The sequence below is a fragment of the Helicoverpa zea genome, chromosome 12 (assembly GCF_022581195.2).
Source record: "Helicoverpa zea isolate HzStark_Cry1AcR chromosome 12, ilHelZeax1.1, whole genome shotgun sequence".
Taxonomy (NCBI): Eukaryota; Metazoa; Arthropoda; class Insecta; order Lepidoptera; family Noctuidae; genus Helicoverpa; species Helicoverpa zea.
This window is the reverse complement of record NC_061463.1, coordinates 6845995-6868483: the sequence shown is the minus strand read 5'-3', so window position 1 is coordinate 6868483 and position 22489 is coordinate 6845995. Positions and strand designations below refer to the sequence as shown.

General features: G+C 37.3%; 5 protein-coding genes across 7 annotated transcripts; 3 read left to right on the top strand and 2 right to left on the bottom strand.

Annotated features, from left to right (window-relative positions):
* Positions 1 to 328: 328 nt before the first annotated feature.
* Positions 329 to 4844, top strand: LOC124635234 (cytochrome b-c1 complex subunit 2, mitochondrial-like). Its single transcript, XM_047171089.1, has 10 exons — positions 329 to 488; positions 657 to 790; positions 968 to 1142; positions 1608 to 1739; positions 2048 to 2218; positions 2462 to 2553; positions 2942 to 3039; positions 3652 to 3815; positions 4039 to 4260; positions 4613 to 4844. The coding sequence occupies exons 1-10, from the start codon at positions 390 to 392 to the stop codon at positions 4694 to 4696; spliced, it is 1371 nt and encodes a 456-aa protein (XP_047027045.1). The 5' UTR covers positions 329 to 389; the 3' UTR covers positions 4697 to 4844.
* Positions 4845 to 6298: 1454 nt separating this feature from the next.
* Positions 6299 to 6978, bottom strand: LOC124635235 (multifunctional methyltransferase subunit TRM112-like protein). Its single transcript, XM_047171090.1, has one exon. It carries the CDS (start codon positions 6824 to 6826, stop codon positions 6449 to 6451), a length of 378 nt encoding a protein of 125 aa, XP_047027046.1. The 5' UTR covers positions 6827 to 6978; the 3' UTR covers positions 6299 to 6448.
* A 349-nt stretch (positions 6979 to 7327) lies between these two features.
* Positions 7328 to 11135, top strand: LOC124635233 (DIS3-like exonuclease 2). Its single transcript, XM_047171088.1, has 3 exons — positions 7328 to 9996; positions 10109 to 10367; positions 10482 to 11135. Exons 1-3 carry the CDS (start codon positions 7475 to 7477, stop codon positions 10689 to 10691), a joined length of 2991 nt encoding a protein of 996 aa, XP_047027044.1. The 5' UTR covers positions 7328 to 7474; the 3' UTR covers positions 10692 to 11135.
* A 4739-nt stretch (positions 11136 to 15874) lies between these two features.
* LOC124635385 (E3 ubiquitin-protein ligase FANCL) lies at positions 15875 to 17863 on the top strand. Of its 2 annotated transcripts, XM_047171265.1 has the most exons (4): positions 15888 to 16590; positions 16774 to 16932; positions 17015 to 17202; positions 17733 to 17863. In XM_047171265.1, the coding sequence occupies exons 1-4, from the start codon at positions 16101 to 16103 to the stop codon at positions 17835 to 17837; spliced, it is 942 nt and encodes a 313-aa protein (XP_047027221.1). In that variant the 5' UTR covers positions 15888 to 16100; the 3' UTR covers positions 17838 to 17863. The 2 variants fall into 2 exon arrangements, with proteins under 2 accessions (XP_047027222.1, XP_047027221.1); XM_047171266.1 differs by lacking the exon at positions 16774 to 16932 and having other exon boundaries at positions 15875 to 16590.
* An 876-nt stretch (positions 17864 to 18739) lies between these two features.
* Positions 18740 to 21081, bottom strand: LOC124635045 (COP9 signalosome complex subunit 1). 2 transcript variants are annotated; one of them, XM_047170819.1, is made up of 4 exons: positions 20939 to 21081; positions 20780 to 20857; positions 19345 to 20691; positions 18740 to 19261 (listed from the first exon to the last, which is right to left on the bottom strand). In XM_047170819.1, exons 2-4 carry the CDS (start codon positions 20789 to 20791, stop codon positions 19169 to 19171), a joined length of 1452 nt encoding a protein of 483 aa, XP_047026775.1. In that variant the 5' UTR covers positions 20792 to 20857; positions 20939 to 21081; the 3' UTR covers positions 18740 to 19168. The 2 variants fall into 2 exon arrangements, with proteins under 2 accessions (XP_047026775.1, XP_047026777.1); XM_047170821.1 differs by having other exon boundaries at positions 20994 to 21079.
* Between the last annotated feature and the right edge of the window lie 1408 nt (positions 21082 to 22489).

Sequence of the window (22489 nt, the reverse complement as noted above, 5' to 3'; positions counted from 1 at the left end):
AAAATGATTGCTAAACGATATGATGTTATATTGATTATTTAATTCGTTTTGTTTAGTGTAAGTTTCTTTTCACTTCATTTATTAGCCATTAAAGAGAGATGAAATTAACTTCTGTTAAGTAATATACAAATACCATATTTATGAGAAGAAGCGCTACTACTATATTTACGATATTCCCATTTACGTGTTCATTATCACATAAAATTGATAGGAGAAAGAAAATGAAGTGTTCATTATCACGTAGTTTATTTTGTATTCACTGCAAACTACTCAACAGGGAAACCAATGTGGATCGATTTTAGTATCTGTCACTCTGTCACTGTCTTTTTACAATCTGTCATATCGATTCTGAAGTTCTGTAGCTCATCCCTAAAACGACGTGCTACTCTATGGTGCTACTGATTGCAGTGCAGCCTAAAATCAGATTTTTCCTTGAAATGGCATCGAAATCGAAAACTTTCGTAACCCCTCTTATTCGTCATGTTACGGTAAATATAGTCAATAACATTCAGTAACTTTACTTAATATCGGACAGCAAAATTAGTGGTATTTTAAAATAAATTAAGTTCTGATCTGTCAAACCCCTGTTATGTAAACCCTTTTGACATTTTCCTTGGTTAAATCAGTCGGAAACATGCCCTTTTCTTGGCTTACAGACCAGGGGTTACGCTCAGGCTGCGCCTGGTGTCAAGAGAGAGCCCAAGGTCTCTTGTGCGGTCCTGCCGAACAAAACTTTTGTAGCCGCATTGGACAATGGGTCCCCAGTCACTCGCGTTACCGTAGCCTTCAAGTAAGTACTTATATTTTAGCAGTCCAAATGAGTAAGGTGTGCCAGCCTTTCTTATTACACTTTATTGTAAAACCGTACCCCTTCCCAGCATACATTTTCAAATTTTTTTTTTTAGTAGGTACTGGTGATGTTTGTCTCTAGCTAATTTACTAATACACTGACTGCTGTAATTTCCAGGGCTGGGACTCGATATGAGCCTCAAACCGAGCTGGGTATTGCCCATGTTCTCCGGTCTGCTGCCGGGCTCAGCACCAGGAATGCCAACAGCTTCATAATGGCACGTAAACTGGCACAGATTGGAGCATCTGTTACTGCCTCTGGTGACAGGGAGTTTGTTTACTACACTCTTGAGGTAAGCTTAGCTACTTAGCTGTTCTATGTTCACTCCATAACATTTTAATCATATTACTAAGTTTTTTTGTGCAGTGATAAGGTTGCCTAAAGATATGTTATTGAAATATGAACCAAACATTTTCATAACAAAGCTTAATAAGTGACATGAAACCAACATATATGACTGGTTCACCTAGTGCATGTAACTTTCAATAGACAAATATCAGCAAGACGCATTATTATACAGGATAGAGAATACATTTGTTGGCTTACTGTGTAATCTAAAAGATAATTTTAAGATACCCACAGTATACGCATTTATTAGACATTTATGCAAGATGTGGTCCCACACATAAGTATATAAATATTATGTACATACTTAAAAAACTTTTAATTGCTCTACACAAAAACCATTTTTTTTTTTTAATTATTCTTATGAGCCCAATTAACAATAGAAGACTACATAACTAAACATACATTTCAGACCACCCAAGACAATGTTGATGAGGCAGTGGAAATCCTCACCAACATGGTCTGCTGCCAGGAGTTCAGACCTTGGGAGCTCTCGGACAATAACGCCCGCCTCAAGTTTGACATTGCTGCTCTTCCACCTCAGGTATTTACATTAGTTTTAGATTTTTAGTGAAAATATACACGTTCTGACATATTAAAGATAAAAAAATCAACTTGTTTCGCAGTGGCTTACTGCTGCAGACTTTAAAATATGATTTATGGTCAGGATAAAGAATGGAAATCCAATTGAGAACTATAGCCAATAATAATTCATGATTTTGATATGTAAAAATAACTGAAACAAATGTTTATACTGCTAATAAGGTGATGCTATCATTTTCTACTGTAATAATGACCTTGGAACACATTTTACAACTGTATTATGTATCTACTTTATCTATGTACTCATAGATCCGTGCTGTGGACTTGCTGCACAAGGCTGCCTACCGCAGAGGTCTGGGCAACTCGCTTTTCATCTCTCCCAAGAGGATTGGCAAGATTTCATCTGAGTCTTTGCAGCACTACTCATGCAACTTACTGGCTGCTCCCCGTTGCGCTGTTGCCGTAGTTGGAGACTCTCAGGTATGATAAATTTGAAAAAAACATGGCCTATAGGTGCTAAACTATGATGTCTACAAAATAGACAAACAGGGAACAAAACAGAGAACAATTTTGATGGATCATACTTTGTCTCAGTGAATTAAAAACCAAACTTTGTAAGCTAGCAACTTAGACTAAGTCCTACTTAGTGTCTCTTCCTACTATTCATTATTGCTGTAAAAAATAACTTTTCCATAATTCTTTAATTTTGTGTTGAATTTACAGGAGAGAGCCAACATGATTGCCCAGAACCTCAATCTGACTGCTGGTGACACCCAAACGGGAGAGGCCTCCAAATTCCATGGTGGGGAGCTGAGGTAAGGTCTTCTTGTGCATATTGATATAAAAAAAAAACATTACACAAATTTTATTCAATATTTTCATACATGAACTTGATCTTATACATATAATGGAATCAAATAAGGTGCAGATTTTTTTTTATGACCATGGTTTTTAGAAAGCTGTGAATACCTAGTTGTTAAGCATTTTATCATCATTATTATAATCTTACATTATGCACTACTCAGGCACCATAATTATTGAGACATGGTATAGTTCGCGCCAAACTTTTCCCAGAAAACAATTTTAGGTATCAGCAAGAAGTATGGACATATGCACAGACTTTTGCTCGGAATTTAGTTTCGGAACAACATCGAATTTTACGAATCTAATGAGTTATTAATTTGTCTCATGTTTTGTAATCAGGAAGGAAATGGGAGGTGATTTGGCGCACGTCGCGCTGGCTGTGCCCGGAGCACCCGCTGGCTCTACGCAAGCACTGGCCCTGGCTGTTGCTGCTAAAGGTAATTCACAAATAATACTCCATATATCTTTAATTATTATTGATTCCCATCCAAACTCCAAGTGCTGTTCTATCTGATAACTCCCAAAATTGTGCCAATCTATCTCAATTATTTTCTGTTGTCTTTTCGAGTCTAAAATTATAACCTACTAGCGTCCGCCAGCGGCTTCGCCCGCGTGGTCTGTTGATAAAAAGTAGCCTATGTGTTAATCCAGGGTATCACCTATCTACATACCGAATTTCAATCAAATCGGTCCAGCCGTTTTTGCGTGATTGAATAACAAACATACATCTATACATTCTCACAAACTTTCACATTTATAATATTTTCTGTTGTCTTTTCGAGTCTAAAATTATAACCTACTAGCGTCCGCCAGCGGCTTCGCCCGCGTGGTCTGTTGATTAAAAGTAGCCTATGTGTTAATCCAGGGTATCACCTATCTACATACCGAATTTCAATCAAATCGGTCCAGCCGTTTTTGCGTGATTGAATAACAAACATACATCCATACATTCTCACAAACTTTCACATTTATAATATAAGTAAGATATAAGTAAGATATGCTGCCAGCCTGTTTAACAGAAACAATAACAAAATGATCCTTGATTACAGCTCTTGGCAATGGTCCAGTCACCAAGTGGGGTACGGACAACTCACCCTTGGCCAAGGCCATTGGCAATGTTGGTCCATTCGCTGCGGCTGGATTCAGCGTGTCCTACTCTGATAGCGGTCTCTTTGGTGTTGTCCTGTCTGTGCCAAAGGATGAAGCCAGTGCTGTGAGAATACATTTTTTATTATTTTATTTTTCTATACATGTAATCTATACGTGTAAATGTAGCATCTTCTATACATGTAATCCTCCTACACAAAATTCTCTAAGACAATGTGAAACCGCATAATTGAAGCGTTGTTATGTTGTCAGACTTACAAGATTGTTAAACTTATGTAGGAGTATATTTTCAGTGACAAACATTTCTTAAGTTATTTTTAATTTTACAGGCTGTGAAGGCAGTTGGTGGTCTTTTGAAGAAGCCAACACTGAATGACGCAGCCATTAAAGCTGGCAAGAACCAACTGAAACTGGAGATCCTGAATGAAGCTGATGCTGGCACTTCTCTTGCTGAGTGTCTTGCAGCACAGGGTCTGTACACAGGCTCCATCAAGACTCCTGCTGACCTTGCCAAGGAAGTTGATGCAGTTTCGCCAAGTGATGTGTCTAAGGTAACTTAGTCTCACCAAAACAATAGTATACATATACAAAATCAAGGTCATTTGAGAGTATTGCGCCATTCACCATTCTTAAATTTACTTGTTCCTTATAAGTTAGGTTCATTAGGCAGTTAATTATAGCAGCTAACTTATTTATATGCTTGATACATTCTAGCATCTACAGGCATATTAAGTACCTACCTTTTAATAATAGTACTATAAAATCATACATGCCAATCACGATATGTCACCACATCAACACATCTCCAAGTAAATATGTACTTATGCTTAAATAGAAGGTTTACTGACAAGTCCTCATAAACCAGTCTCAAAACTGAAACTAAATCGTATTTGATTTTTACAGGTTTTGTCAGCTGCTGCCGGAAACAAAGTCGCCATGGGTGCTGCGGGAAATCTAGCATTTGTACCTTACGTAGATGAATTATAAATCAAACCTTGTAATAGTTGTTAAAATCACTTATTTTATAGTATGAAACATGATGTGAGAAATTACCGGTATAGTATAATGTGAGTCATGTGTCACTATATTGATTATAATTTATTGTTCAACCAAAATAAATAAATCATTACTTATTTATGGTTATTTTATTTACCCTTCCAATGCAGATGCATCCAACTGGTAAAGAGAAATATTTCCGAAACAACATAATCTCATTTAGTGATACTAGTTCAGCATGTCGTCTTTAGATGAGATGTCAGTGATATTCTACTACTACCTAAGAATAAGAATAAGAATCATTTATTTGCCAAATGTAGGTATACAAATTAGCTGGAAATAATATTTTACAACAGTCCCGATACATTTTGCCTTACGGCGTGCAAATTTGTTTACATAGTAGGTACAATTCTATACACAAAATTGCTCAAACAATACAAAAATAAATAAATAATTAAAACAAAAATTAGACTATAGGTACATATTTCAACAAATCAAACAAATTAAATCCTATACGAATGTCAACAAGATTATACATATTAAGAATTCTATTACTACAAACAAAAAGAAAATATATAAGTATTGCAAAATTTAAACATTATATTATATTATTACAATAAATCTTTGTCACTAAAAAAATCTTTAATTGAGTAGTAACACTTATCCAGGAGTAGTTTTGTCAACTTTTTTTTAAATACTGAGGTAGGTAAATCTTTTAAATACAAATACCTTCATAGGTAGTAGTAGTAGTTAAATACTGTGACACTCATGTGTCACAGTATTTATGCTTCTGGAGCATCTTGTGTACCAGGACAGCCGTAACTGTTCAAACAACATAGGAGCATACTCCATGTTGAGCAAGACCAAAAACCTAAAAATAAATTGTTTATTTGTACCAAAAATATTCTACTATACCACAAGGATTAGTAAAAAATGAACTACTACCTATACACAATTTTTTTTTATGTGAAGTCATCAAATGTGACTCCTCCCGCTGTGGATTAAAAGCGTGAGGGAGTGTCTGACTCTTACTGACCAAATCCAAACATGTTCCTTCTGAAGATTAAGACGTTCAAACAAACCAACAAACTCTTCAGCTTTATTATATTATAATATTAGTAGAAATAATAGCGATTTTTTTTTTATTAAAAAAAAAATCAAAGTAATTTTCTGGGGTTTTTATAAAATTCCTTTTATAAGGCTCCAGAACTACTAAATCAATTTTAAAAATTCATTCACTGCTTGAAGCTACGTTTTATTTATATATGAACTTTAAGGGAGTTCCCCCAAGATACAGGTAAAACTGTGGAAAACAGCCTTTATAGACATAAAGTTAGAAATTATTTAAAAAAACAGCATAAATAAGACCTTAAAGTATTTATTTTTTGGGATCTTGTAAAGAAATCCTTTAGCAGTGTTATTTGGTTTATTGACTGGAATATTAGTCTAATGACGGAATACTCTAATTCTTCTCAGCTTCATCTGGTTAGACTGGAAGCCGACCCCAACATAGTTGGGAAACAGGCTAAGCAATTGATGATGGTTAATAATATAATTACATTATAGGAAAATATATAAATAAAAAACAATAAATAAATTCCTGTTTGGAACAAAATATTTATTGTTGCAATCAAAGTTAAATATTATGTACACTCATTTCTCTGTACAGTTATAATGCTAACGTTAAAAAATAATTACTTAGTAATTTAAAAGAAAACTTAAAAGCGTAAATTATAAATAGGTTTATTGTACTTCTGCTTCTGTCAACAACATATTTGGAATTCCCTTGGATATGGGAAACTGTCTGCCGGATTCCGGGCAAGTGAGATTTCCTTCTTCAACCTCTACTTCTAGTAAGACTTTGTGTACTTTCTTCAAAAACTCTTCATTTTCTTCGTATTTTGGTTCCAAAGTTTTGGGTAGACCATCACCATGGCCAATACTATTGGCAGCTGCCCAGAGAACTTCCCAATCCAATTTCGGAATAACACGCGTTATAAATTCTGGATTAAAGTCAATTTCTGTTACTTTTACATCTGTAGCATTTATAGCCAGAGGATATCCAGTCATGACACCTTTTAAACACTTCGATGTTAACATGTTATGCGTAATAAGCTTCATTTTGAAATCACTGGATTTAAAACTCTGCTAGTAATTATTGTTTTAATTTTTAACCTTGTATTCTGTTAACTTTGAAACCACATCCAAATTATAGGTTATCTTAGCTCCTGTTTGTGTTTGGGTTTGGTTGACTGACAGACAGACCGAAGATAGACAAAAGACTAGACATTGACAAAGGATTTAAATTTGACAGTAACAGTGACTCTCGTTAAAATGTCAATATAGAGGTAAACCGAAAGTTACTAATTTAAATTATGGCATATGGATGCATCATAGTTGCATTAGTTCCCCTCTCGCATGGCCACATTCGCAAAAAAACAAGTCGATGTCAGTTTATAGTTTAATAAAATTTTATTTCAATAATATTCGCGATCCTTGGGCCACATGAGGTGGCATTATTTTATCCGCATTACGCACACCTTTTACGCATTTAGGTACAACACTAAACTTATTTCAATTAATTTCATAATGTTTCATAACAAATTGTAATATTAAATTTTAGGTTGGTAACCTTGGTCTAATTTGTCAACCTTAAATTTTGGTAGATATAAAAAAGTCCATAAAATTTTAATTGCACGTTATATTTGTTTTTATGGAAATTTGTTGTTTCATCAAATTAAGTTCAAGTTTTTTAATAATTTCTTAACGATGTCTCATCTGTGTGATTGTGTATCTGAAAGAAATTTTGACGTAAACAGGCCATCGGGTGCCCAACTTTCCACGTCGCAACCTTTTCGTTCTAAAAGTTCAGTCAACAATAGGATTCAAGAACATCAGAATCACTGTCCAGCGAAAAAAGCTCAAAAGCATGCCTCGCTTTCACGGCATAAACAATCACAAGGTGAGGCTGCAGGAATAAATTCCCAGACGTATACTAATTCGACGATAAGTGATATATCCACTCAGTGCCAAAACATAAATATAAACAGTGAAAACGATGAAGTAGACCAAGGAGACAGCCCAGCCTATCCAAAACGAAAACATTCAAAGAAAAAAGAAAGAATAAAGAATTTAAAAATTCCTTCAAGAGAAGCTATGAATATACCACAGACATCCGAGTCGCATCGCGCCCAAAACGATGAGGCATCATTGCACGAGTTTTTTGCACACCAAATAAGTCCATTGTATGCATCTACTAATTCTCGGTACCTTGAAAACCTTCGTCATCATCCTCAGTTTCAGCTTTCGCAAAATATGCAGGACTCAAGAGAGTATTTGACTAATGCTCAACATGCTGCAAGTTTACCCAACACTCCAAATTTTCAGGCAACACAAAGACCTACATCAGCTAGTATACCAAGCTCACCAGTAGTTTTAGTTGACTCTATGACTCCTAAATGCATACAAAATTTTCTACAACATCCATTACTTAGCAAATCTTTTAGTGTCAGAAGTACGGAACCTTTCAAATTTTTAACAGGAGAAAATGCAGATAACAGTGATGTCAACACAACCCCTAAACATAAAAGGAAAAACAAAAAGAAAGCTAAAGAAAATGGTGATATTAAGTTTGACCCTTACATCTCAGCAGAGAGAATGGAAGCTGGGCTAAAAGATAATGTCTTTATTGAAGGAGTATTGAGGATAAATCCTAAACAATTCCAACATGCATATGTTTCTAGCAGTGACAGAAGTGAACAAGATATTCTTATTGATGGAATAAAAAATCGTAACCGTGCTTTAGAAGGCGATGTTGTAGTTGTACAGTTTACAGACAGTGATAATGAAGACAGCAATGATGACAACAAACAGAAAAAAGGAAAAGTAGTTTATATCAAGGAAGTAGTTCACAACAGAACCTGCATAGGCTCTCTGAAGTTGATGCCTGATAAAAATAGACAGAGAGCCTTGTTCATTCCACGTGATCTCAGAATTCCAAGGCTTAACATACCATTCACAAGTTGGCCTGACAACTTTTATAATGATGCCAAAACTTATGAGAATACATTGTTTTTAGCCAAAATATTGGAATGGACAGATACCAGATTTGCTATGGGGAAAATCGTTTGTAACATAGGCCAATCTGGAGATATGGTAACAGAAACAAAAGCAATATTAGCTCAAACCGATTTAGATGTCAAGCCATTTGGTCCCGAAGTCAGACATTTGTATCCAAGATTAGATTACAAAATTCCTGAAGAGGAGATATCACTAAGAGAGGACTGTCGGAAATTGTGTGTGTTCAGTATTGATCCATTTAACTGTCGTGATATAGATGATGCTGTCTCTTGTAGAGAACTGGAAAATGGGAATTACGAAATTGGAGTTCACATAGCTGATGTTGCTCACTTCTTAACAGAAGACACTATATTGGATGAAAAAGTGGCAGACAAAGCAACAACTATTTATTTGGTGGAAAAAGCTTATCATATGTTGCCTGATGATCTCTGTATGCTCTGTTCTCTTTTTCCCGGGGTTGACAAATTAGCCTTTTCAGTTTTTTGGGAGATAACTAAAGATGGAAAAGTTCTAAGTCATAGATTTGCAAAAACAGTAATTAACTCTTGTTGTCAATTAGCATATGAACATGCTCAATCAGTACTGGAAGATAAAGAGGATTCTGAAACAAGCTTTCCTGAAACATATAATAATTTTGAATATGCTGATATATCAAAAGTAATAAAAATTCTTGGGAGTGTTGCTGCAAAATTCCGCAAGGATCGTTTTGAAAGTGGGGCTTTAAGAATTGATCAAGCCAAAGTTTCCTTTCATTTGAATGCTGCTAATGGCTTGCCAGACTCATTTTGGATATACGAGAGTAAAGAAAGCCATCAACTTATTGAAGAATTTATGTTACTTGCTAATATGACTGTAGCTGAAAGAATTCGAGAGGATCACCCATCATTAGCATTTCTGAGATGTCACCCAAAACCCAGTGGGTACATGTTGAAACAACTTGCTAAATCCTTGAAACCAATGGGTATTGAATTAAATATCAACTCTGCTGGTGAGTTGCATCGTTCCCTTTTGGAACATGTTGGTCCAGACTGTACAGACAAAGGCAAAGTGATGGTTTTAAACATGCTGTGTGCAAAGCCTATGACAAGGGCTAAATATTTCTGTGCTGATGGGTGTCATGATGATGACTTTCATCACTATGCTTTAAATGTTCCACTCTATACACATTTCACCAGCCCTATACGAAGATATGCAGATATTATGGTGCACAGGTGAGAAAATATTTTTAAACTAATGAGTAATGTTAGTATGACTATGGTTTGAATCCAATAAATAACCAACTCCAATTTCTAGTTTTTCAATACCTTGTGATACTAATTTCAGGTTGCTGGCAGCAAGTTTGAAATATAGAGAGACCCCAAAATGGGATGTAGACAAAGTTCGTATGATCGCAGCCCAATGTAACAAGCAAAAATACAATGCAAAAAAAGCTGGTGAATTGTCAACAGAAATGTATACACTGAAGTACATTGAAATGAAGTCACCATTACTGACTGAAGCTGCTGTTGTAGAAGTGAGAGAAAAATATATTGATGTTATTATAATAGCCATGGGTTTAAATAGAAGAATATTTTTCAATAATGTAAGTTGTTAATACCTTTTTCACTCAATATAATTATCCTGCTGACTGTAACTAATAAGTAATCCTGCTGTTAATATGATAGCAATATAATAAGTTAAACCTTGAAATTTTCAGGATTTTCCAGGGAAATACCAATGTATTAAAACGGAAGGATGCTCAAGGCTCTCTAAAATGGAATTAACATGGAATGCTACAAATGATTTACCAGAAATCAAACAAGTTATTCAAGTATTTTCTATTTTACAAGTTGAATTATATAGAGGTGATGACATGGTGAAGGTTGAAACCAAACTTGTTAGGCCAACTCAGGAGCCATCTCTGTAATAAGTACTTTTATACTAAAACGAAATGTACCTACATAGTGTCTTAATGTGATAGTATTTTACAAAAATGAAATCAAATGACACCAAAATAATACTATTTTATCATTATTAGCTACTCATAATAAAATATGAAATTCTTAATTGTAATAGTCATTTTAAAGATTGTTGTGTAGGTATTTGTGTTAATTTTTAACTTTTTGAATAATGAAATAATGTGTGATTTTATTTACAGTGGTCAGTAGGTATTTATATTCTTACGTGTGTTTTAGCTTGCATGTTTACTGTAGACGTTTTACTTAGTACAAGTAAATAGTTAAATATTTTTTAGTTTTAGGGCAACAAGCTCAATCAACATTTGAAACCCGCTAATCGCGGAATTAATAAAATTTGTACATAATGTATTGTTTATATTTTCCCTAATTAAATAATCTATATTAGTAAGAAATTGCCTTTTTTTTCTTTTGTTTTTAATTGAAAATTTCTTTCACTGTTGGAAAGCTAAACTCTTTCCAAGTAGGGCTGCCATTTCGAATTTCGCCAAACCCGGACGAACATTAAAAAACCCGGAAACAAAAATGAAACAAGACTTAATTTTTAATATTACCATATAGCTACACTAGCTTCTGCCAGCGGTTTCACCCGCATCCCGTGGGAACCTCTGCACGAACCCGGATAAAAAGTAGCCTATAGCCTTCCTCGATAAATGGGCTATCTAACACCGAAAGAATTGTTCAAATCGGACCAGTAGTTCCTGAGATTAGCGCTTTCAAACAAACAAACAAACTCTTCAGCTTTATAATATTAGTATAGATATAGGACAGTCGTGGTGGCCTAGTGGGCAAAGAACCAACCTCCGAGTATGAGGGCGCGGGTTCGAATCCAGGTCAGGCAAGTACCAATGCAACTTTTCTAAGTTTGTATGTACTTTCTAAGTATATCTTAGACACCAATGGCTGATAAAAAGGTGAAGGAAAACATCTCGAGGAAACCTGGACTATTAGTCTGAAATCACCAACCCGCATCGAGCAAGCGTGGTGATTAATGCTTAATCCTTCTCCGTGTGAGAGGAGGCCTGTGCCCAGCAGTGGGACGATAAAAAGGCTGTCACCATATAGCTACTTAAATTCAATGAGGTGCTTCCTTACATGAAAAATCAGGGCCGTCTCTAGCTCATGTAGTACCTAGTATTGAAAGATTGTGACTTAAGGTATTTCGAAGGTCATAAATAAGAAAGCTCATATGGAAACTAGGAGTTACCTTCTTGTTAGTAATAGGACTTTAAAACGGCGCTACCTTTTTGATAGTTGACAAAAAAATGTTAGAAAATACAAACAACTGGGCCCCGATTCTCCTAAGTTTACTTAAGCGTCATACGATTCACGTTCGACTCGATTCGACTGAGATCCGATCCCGACTCGATTACGATTGAAGCGTATGCGGCATTCCGCTATTTTTTCTTTGAAATAAACGTTTTTATCCTTTTCTGTCATTCAATAATGAATCATTTTGTCTGCAAATGATTTACGATTGCAAAATGATTGTACAGGGGCCCGATTCTCCTAATTTAATAATGTCAAAATCGAATAGAAATCGAATCGCAATATGATCGTAATAGCAGTTTTAACCATATCGGGCATTCTGCTACTAATAAAAGACCAATCGTATTCGATTGACATTTGATTGGTGTGCGATTGGTCTGCTATTTTGGTGATTTTGGTCTATACGGTAGTTTGCTGTACAATCATTTTGCAATCGTAAATCATTTGCAGACAAAATGATTAATTTTGAATGACAGAAAAGGATAAAAACGTTTATTTCAAAGAAAAAATAGCGGAATGCCACATACGCTTCAATCGTAATCGAGTTGGGATTGGATATCAGTCGAATCGAGTCGAACGTGAATCGTATGACGCTTAAGTAAAATTAGGAGAATCGGGCCCCAGCAAACTACCGTATGGACCTAAATCACCAAAATAGCAGACCAATCGCACACCAATCAAATGTCAATCGAATACGATTGGTCTTTTATTAGTAGCAGAATGCCCGATATGGTTAAAACTGCTATTGCGAATTTGCGATCATATTGCGATTCGATTTTGACATTATTAACATAGGAGAATCGGGCCCCTGTAAAGTGAAGTTGCCGTTGGGATAATGAAGTAGCTAACCGTAAAAAGCGGCTTCTTTTCGGCGGCGGCGAGTGCGAAAATTTTTGAGTTTTGGGACACTTCGACTTCTGCAGGAAATGCTTGTCTATTTGTAATTCTACAAGGTAAACTTCCATACAAGGCAAGCAATCTCATTTATGTTTTCAACTCGTAGTTGATGAAGGCGAGGCAGGCTAGGAATTGGCTTGGTTGGTGGATTTAACGATTGTTATTGAAAAACCTGTTTGACTTCTTATCCTCTCAAATCGAGTGATCGTCCTCTGAAATCTGCCAGCCCTAAGCCTGTATGGCGTTGGCATGGGCGCTTGCGGCGCCTCTGAGCCCGCGGCGCCCGGGTTATTCGCATACCCTGCACATATTGCAATCGTAAATCATTTGCAGACAAAATGATTCATTAGGTATTGAATGACAGAAAAGGATAAAAACGTTTATTTCAAAGAAAAAATTGCGGAATGCCACATACGCTTCAATGAGAATTGAGTCGGGATTGGATCTCAGTCGAACGTGAATCGTATGTCACTTAAGTAAAATTAGGAGAATCGGGCCCCAGGATGGGTGACACTATTTTGTCATGAAGAGTTCTGCCGAGTTTCGGAAAGCAAGTTAAATTGGTGGTTCCCAGCCATCATTTGAACATCTTTGATACTTGGTCTTGGTCGTTATGGGTAGTCAAAAGCTAGAAAGTCTGGCAACCATTCCTACCTAGGGATATCGGATGGGGGCTGCGGGATTGTTCGAAAGAGTTAGCGCGGCCCTCGTACCTAAAAGGCCTACGAATTAAAATGATGGGTTTTAATGATTTCCCATAAAAAAGGGATATCGGATTGCCCGGGTTGAGGAGGTCAGATAGGCGGTCCCTTCGCTCGTTGGGGAGATCGACGAACGACTGGAGCTACCATCATAATAAATAAAAAAGTTTTATTTGTTCGACCCAGAATGAAATTCCATTAATATCTTTCAATCAACCTTACCTTGGCACGATTTTTTAATTATTATTGTTTATTTTTTTACTGAGAAACTTGGGGAGAAAAGGAAACTGCGTTCGGGTGGGGTGTTCGGGTTGTTAAGGCCCCAGTACACGTTGGCCCAAGTGCGGCCAATACACGCCATCACCAATGTGTACACGGGGTATTGGTGCAGGTTGGCGGACATTTGTCAAGGTTGGCGCGCATTCGGCGAGTTGTCGGTTTTTTGGGCACACATCAAAGGAATCGTAAAATAAAAGGCCTACGAATTAAAATGATGGGTTTTAATGATTTCCCATAAAAAAGGGATATCGGATTGCCCGGGTTGAGGAGGTCAGATAGGCGGTCCCTTCGCTCGTTGGGGAGATCGACGAACGACTGGAGCTACCATCATAATAAATAAAAAAGTTTTATTTGTTCGACCCAGAATGAAATTCCATTAATATCTTTCAATCAACCTTACCTTGGCACGATTTTTTAATTATTATTGTTTATTTTTTTACTGAGAAACTTGGGGAGAAAAGGAAACTGCGTTCGGGTGGGGTGTTCGGGTTGTTAAGGCCCCAGTACACGTTGGCCCAAGTGCGGCCAATACACGCCATCACCAATGTGTACACGGGGTATTGGTGCAGGTTGGCGGACATTTGTCAAGGTTGGCGCGCATTCGGCGAGTTGTCGGTTTTTTGGGCACACATCAAAGGAATCGTGGCCCAGCTTGGCGTGTGGTGTATACACATTCGGCCAATGTTTAGTTCGTCACCGGCCGCTGAGGATAGTACACTTTTGTGTTGCGTATAACTACTATAAATAAAGTAGTAAATATAGTAGTGTAGTATAATATAAATATAGTAGTACAGTATAGTATAAATATAGTAGTGTAGTATACAAATAAACAGCCGCAGCCGTAACTACCTCGACGTCCATCGCAAGTGGTTTGCCAGGCAGCAATGAGCCATGCGCCAATGTGTAAACACCATTTGATTGTGGCCAACATTTGTGCATTGCAAAGATTGGGCCAACACAGGCCAACGTGTACTGGGGGCTTTACAATGACTTATAACCATAGATGTAATATACTAAACTAGATTGCGCACGCTCAAAATATATATTTACGAAAATGAACTCTATTCCAACGCAATAAGGTACTAAATTGGTTGCATAATACACAGAGGCAAATCCGAGCCGAGAGGGATAGTTAGAACGGAGGCCGTTTGTCTCTTTCTAACACCTTGCCAGCATAAAAAAATGTTGTGATGAACAGTTTTGTCTTCCCAAAAAAACAATTGAATCACTTATATTTTTATCTTATTTTAACAATTGTAAGTCAACAAATTAATAACAATCGCATTAATTTATTCGTATTTATTCTTAAAACATAAATAACATAAATTTTGATTTAGCTTTTTTTTATTTTCTAGCGGTAACCCTGAACATTCTTGGCGCGTAATCAGCATTTAAAATTTTGTTTATATTTTTTGTATTAAATCAATTTAAACTATTAAAATGGTGAAAAAGTGTTTCGTTTATACTTGTAAAAGTGAACCCTATTGTGGTTGCAATATATCGTTCCACAGGTTAGCTAATAATAACATTTTCGTAAATCAAACAACTAGGGTGCCCATGAATTCTTGTGATGAGTCAAAATATAGGTGATGGATTTTAAAACTGTTGTACTATTGTTATAGCTTCCCAAAAAATGAAGAAAGGCGACATAAACGGCTGAGCAGTCTATATATGAAGCAAAAATAGAAAAAAAACAGTCTTCACTTCGAATCTTCCTGCTTTTATACTGCTAATTCCCGCTAATTATTAAAAGCCTATATTAGTATTTTAAGGTCACAAACTGCGTAAGTTAAAATTTCAATACCAATCTGTGTTTAATAATCTTAGCAATTTCGGATTTGTCTCACATAGCTTAATCTCATAGTCACCCTATTAGAAAGGGACAGACGGCCTCCGTACTAACTGTTTCACTCGGCTCGTTTTTTGGGTAAAAACGCGCAGTCCTGTTTACTATATTATGTCTATGCTTATAACTTTCTTTAATTATCTGTCAGCATAAATTTGACAATGTCAAATTGTCAAACGGCCAATGGCCATGCGCAATGCGCAAGCAATCATCTTGTCTCGTCAACGTCAATCACTACAATAACAAACAAATCTATTATTGGTTCAAAAGTCGTAAGTCAGTAAGGATAAGGTGTTCTGGTATTGCCGTTGTTCGAAGCAGAAAATCAAGATTTGAACTAAGATCACTTATAATTTTTGCCAAAGAAAATGGATAAACTGGGGCTGAATAGCTCTACTACTAAAACTAAAGAAGACCTGGATTTACTATCAGTTTTAGAAAGTTTAGACGATTCTTTGCAGCAGAATACACAACTTATACAACTGGTAAAATCGAACCTGCTTGATGAAAACATTTTAAATGAAATAAAAACTATAGTCAGTCTTGGAACACTTCGCTTGTACTTTGGTAAAACTATGAGAGACTTGAAAATTGTAATAGAGGATGATGATAGAGAACACGAAATAAAAGTGCAGTACAAAGGCCCTAAACATTTGATTATATCAGACATAAATTTGCCCAACTCATCAACACATGAACATGAATTTGGATGTATCACAGAGATTACTGAGTTATTCAATCAGAATGTGAAAGACCTGGCTAGATATTTTTATGAATTAGAAAATATTGATGAGTTTTGTACTGTTATGGAACCAATTGTAAAGTCATTCAAGGATACTTACAGAAGAATATTCCTTGGTCAGTTTGGAGTGCTATTGTAACAAGAATATAACATTCATTTTTATTATTATTAAGAGAGAATTGATGATTGTATTAATACTGCTGACTGTACAGCCTGTTAAGCTAATGTGAAAGTTACAGAGAGGCTTAAAACGTTACAAGCTAGATAGAAGCTTGAATTAAAAATAAGATATCTTTCAGATGATAGGACATGGCTGCATGTGGAGGTGACTCCTGAAGGCTTTGCCACTAATATTCACCTTGTTGGTCAGTCAGAGTGTTGGCACAATAAGCTACAGGCAGGGCTTCTCCATTGGGATCATGATAAAAATATTGTCGATAATATTATGGCCATATTTGGTAATTTCCAATTTACTATGATACTTAGCGCTTAGTTAAACATTTGCTACATAAGTTAGTTTAAAAAAAATGTTGTTTTTAGATTTCAGTCAATTTCCACATCCCACGTCAAGTACATCTGAGGTTCCAAAAATGGATAGTGAAGATGATAACTCTGCAGCATGTGGAATATGTTTATCCACAAGTCTACCTGATGTTCCTGGATTGCCACTACCCCTCTGTCAAAATTCATTGTGTGGGGTTTATTACCATAGGACCTGTTTGTATCAGGTATAATACCTATTACCTGTACCTACCCACAATAATCATATACTTAGGTACTTTAAATGTTAGGAAAATATATTTAGTGTTAATTCTGAAGTACCAAGGTTTGTCTCACAGAATTAACACTAAAAATATTTTTCTTAACATTTGATGTCATGGATTTCAGCCTGATTCCACAATTTAATAATTATATTCTTATTCCAAAATTTTTGGTTTATTTCTTTCTTTCCAAAATCTTTGTGACAATTTAAAGTCTTGTAACATCATATTTATCCCGTTGGTCTAGTTGTCACATAGCACACTGTCACGAGGTCCCGGGTTTGATTCCCAGTTTGTGCCGTTATCACTGTGGGTTTTCGAAACTTTCACAAGGCAGCCTGGACGTTAATGATTGATAACCCCTGCACCGAAGAGCATGCTAATATCGGTCTCTCCAGTCGTGTCCGTCCCATAAGTGGCATGCTCATTTCCTGATATGAGAAATGAGTCTAGGGCGCTGTTAAAAGCCTGTAAATTTATTTATCTTTTTTTTTCAGTGGTTAGTGGCATGTGCTGGTAGCCGGCCCCCTGCCTTTGGCGTCGCGAATGGAAGTTGTCCAACTTGTCTTCAGCCAATTACGTGCAGTGAAAAAGATAGTTAATAAAATAAATTAAAATGGTACCTGAATGTCTAATGTTTATTTGATGCCCAATGCTGTGGTTGTTTACATACCTATCTAAATAATAATGTAGGCATAAAGGTGCAAATAATGAGGCTCTATTATAACTGTTTCTAAAACTACTGGATGAATTTATTTTTGTTATCAACGAATTAGTTCCCACGGGGCGCGGGTGAAACCACAGGCGAAGCTGGTTTATACTTTATCATAAAGAGGACACGTGTTTTATGTTTGCACCGTAACTACTGAAGCGACTTTAAATTAGGTATTGATGTTGGTAGTCTGTATCCTCGGCCGACAGTCTATATTTTATCCCAACACCGGAAGTTTTGGTTTTAATAAACACCTAAACTGACTTCCTAAGATGGTCCTTCAAAAGTTGCCATGTTAAATGTTGGGTTGCAACCCGTTACATTTATTGTGAATAGGTAGAAATGCTGTGCTCCGGACTCTATTCTCGCACGAGACACAAATTTTTTCGGGGTCCGAATGCTGTACCTATGCACGCACGATATAGCGGAAAATCTTAGTGTGAAACGAAAAATAATCGCCCCCGTAACCCTTAAACAACTACGCCATAAATACCCCTGACACAAGAAATCGAATAGCGTTTTATAGGTACCTAACTACTTTAAGACCCATTGTATAGAAATGTGGGTAGGTGTAGCACTTATACTTGAAAAACGCATTCGTTTGCACCGGATCCGAAAAAGGCTCTGAAAGTACTGTAGTACAATGAAATTGAAATTAAAAAAATATTTTAGTTGGGTAGTTACATTATTCCCAGATGATATAGGCGATATTTAATCCAGGTACGCTAAAGCAGGTTACACGGAACGCAAGTGAAAGCAAGAGAAACGGCTAGTATTGAATAAGTGAAACAATTGATGCTTTTACTTTTTAATTAAAAATTACGTAGACATAATATTTTGTGGTTACATAGAATAATTCAGTATAAACAATGTTGAGAAAGAATGCTTGCACCAGCTGTTCATGTTTCTGTGATTGCTGATAAAACATTTTCCTTAAAACAATAATTATCAGTAGTTTGCAATGGCAAAACTGTTGAAACTTTGCGGACCTACTCCTGCAGTCTCATTAAACAAAAAATCATAAGCAGATACTCAGTACACAAAAAGAGTTCTTTTTAAAAATAAGATCTGATTTCATGTGACAATATAAATCCAATTAGAGAGGAGCAGTAACAAAAAAGTCCAACAATGTTCATCTGTATGAAATGCTTGCTCTAAATTGGTTGATAGTGGCATTTAAATTGTCACGACAAAACTTTAAGTAGACTATGAGTAAATTCATCACAACGGCACTGTGTCAAATGTACGTGGAGTGAGGCTGGTGCTGGATCCTGGTGCTTCACCACTTTGTGGGCCTGTGTCTCTGCCAACATTCTGAAAACATGTTTTATTATTTTTAATTTCACATAGCTATTTTTATTTCAAATCATAAAACAACTTTAAGTTTCAAATCTCACCTTCACATGAATTTGATTTTTGAGCATTGCAGCACGTAAAATAAGCATAGAAGTTCTTCGCTGGTATTCTTTTCCCATGGCCAGGCTCCTTTCAAAAGTAGTACTCCTTTGATCCACATCTTTAGCATACAATATTTTGTTGTGGGAATCAATACGAGCTTGGATCTGGCCATCTAGTATTAAAAGCATTAACTCATCCTCCAGAGCATTAACAGTGCGATTGAAGGCTGCAGCCATCAAGCGCATGTCAGCCGACAGGTATGGACTGAAGTATTGAATCAATGCTCTGTTCCTTATTTGCATGTACAGTGAGTTTAGATGGGGAGCTAAATACATGTCTAACAGTAGATTATCTCTTATTTCATCCAATAGCCTTAAGCAGGAAGCATACTTAGATTCATAGAATTTAAAAATTATGTCACGTAACTGCGGTTCTAACTCTAAAAATAATTTAAAAGAACTGCTAACTATGACTTGCTTTTGTAATTCAGAACGATCAAATGTAGCAAGTGCACACAATCCACCATAAATGGCAACATTATTGCTGCTAAGAAGTTCAGGGTAGTCACAATGATCAATGCTGGCTGCTAGGAAGTGTTTAGCAGCAGACTTGTACTTCTTGGTGGCTAATTCCGCTAGACCAGCAGCACATTTTAAACGGGTCAGTATTGACTGGTTAGAGTCTTTACCGGGGACTTCATTGAAATCTGGAGTGCCTTCTGCTTTAGATACGTAGTTAAGAACGTGAGCCCAGTTCTGCAGATACACTGAAACTTTCACAACATTTAGGCACATCATTATAATGTGTTTGCCACTTGTACAGTAATCTCTGGCTCTTGAGTAACACTTGAGGGCACTTGTGAGGTCACCACAATCAAGATAATGGTCACCAAGATCATCATGACCTCTTCGAATACTCTCTTTTATTGAATTTGTTTTGTAATTCTTGAGGTCTGTATCTAATTTTTCCAACTTTATAGCAGCCTTCTTGGTTTTTGATTCAATCCATATAGTGTCCAGGACTGGGATATCTTGTGAACCCATTTGTACGGCAACATCAGGCAAGCCTGCAGATGCAACTGCCTCAGCCAGTTTTTTGTGAAGGGTTTGGTAAAGGCTTACGTTATATGTTGTCATGACGTAGGAAATAGCCATTTTCAGAGCTTCCAATCTGAGGGAAGGACAATGGTCGGCTACAAACATCAGTCTATACAGTTTAGCAAATCCAGTATAAGAAGCGGCGTATGTTTCCAGATCCAGAGTAGGATTGTCAACCACATAACATTCGGTTTCATTGTTTTCGTTATCTTCAGGTGGAACATCCACCTGCATAGGTTCAGCTGTGTTCTGAAAATAAAGACATTATCGTTATGTTTGTTACCTGTATTAATGTAATCACTGTCTACAAAGGACTCATAATTGCAAATATACTTACCATTTCGAACATTTTCTATTGTGTACTTGACTTGTAAAAGAAAATACGCGAATTCCACTGTCAACGCAGAAAACCAACCTAAAACAAAGTGTTTTCAACAAATTAGTTGTTCAAAATATTTGAAACGGACAAAAGTTAATACCAAAATTAAACACTCACTCAGTATATGTACACAAGATGATGATTGTAACAGTAATAATTATTATCAAAATACCTTTATCATTACGTTTCTTCTTGGCAGCGGCATTTTTCTTTTGACGAGGTATATTTTAGTGTTGCCAATTATCATTTAGTATGTTTTATTTTCATACTATGTTGCCATACATTTTGTAAGTAATTTAGTTGGTTGTGTTGTGGTCAGATGGATTATTTGCGGATCAACATAGTGAGTTTCATGGAGGAAACTTAAGTGAGTGCAGTGGCGCTTCAGTCGACTGTGCCATCTCGAAGTTTCGTGACATAGGTACCTATTATGATTTTTAGCTAAACCCAAAGAGAAACCCGAGACTCCATTACAGTTTTCGTAAAACTAGATTTTCGAACTCTTTTCGAAACTAACGTCCGTGCCTGAGCGTGCTCATGTACATTCTCCATACATGTACATATGTTCATTCATACCTAGAATTAGTTTGCATATTGGTTTAGACTTCGTTTTCGGTCACCAAGCTGTATCATAAAAACCGTGATAGTAAGTGGTTCAAATATGATGTATGTATGTACCAAATTTTATTTTGCCGCTATATCATCATCCTCCGAGCCCAACTACATATGTTGAGGTCGGCTTCCAGTCTAACTGGATGTAGCTGAGTACCAGTGCTTTACAAGGAGCGACCGTCCTATCTGACCCTCTTTTTTTTTTTTTTAACGACGTCAACAATCATCAAATGACCCCTCCCGCTGTGGGTTAGCAGCGGTGAGGGAGTGTCAGACTCTTACTGACTAAAAACCGTCGTGTTCCGTCATAGGCCTTTTATGTACCAGGGCCGCGGTATTTCTTTCGAACAACCCGCAGCCCCGGCAGGCCTTGGCCCTGCTGGGCCCCGCTGGGGTTGCTGACATCTCTTTGAGGAGCGCGTGGAACAACGCGCGCCGTCGACACGGGTCTGTCGTCTAAGCAGACAGAGGGACGATGAGCCACCCGAACTCACCGCCCACAGACCCACGCCTACGGTGGCCGGGAGTCATCACGCGACACCCGGCGCCCATGGTGTCTAACTGGTCCAGCGCGGCGGCCGGGATGAGAGGTGCGTACTCTCTGGCGTTCCGCCTCCTCCTTCTCGAGCATGACCGCTTCGCAGAAGGAGGCGACGGCATCCCATTCCCTCTCGCCCCGGACCATGGCCTGAACCAGGGCCGGACGCGAGAGGTCGCCGCCGCCCAAAGCCTCGACGAGGACCCGGCGGTGCCCTTCCCATGCGGGGCACACCTGGACTGTGTGGTCCACCGTGTCCTCGGGGCTGTCCGCACAATGGTGACACCCGGGCGCCTCCTCACGACCGATTCGGTGCAGGTACCTCCCGAAACAACCGTGTCCGGTGAGGACCTGTGTCATGCGGTACGTGAGGGCGCCGTGACTCCTCCCGAGCCACTCCTCAAAGAGGGGACTTACCGCCACGATGGTGGCTTGCCCTCCTATCTGACCCCCTCAACCCAGTTACCCGGGCGACCCAATACTCCTTGGTTAGACTGGTGTCAGATTTACTGGCTTCT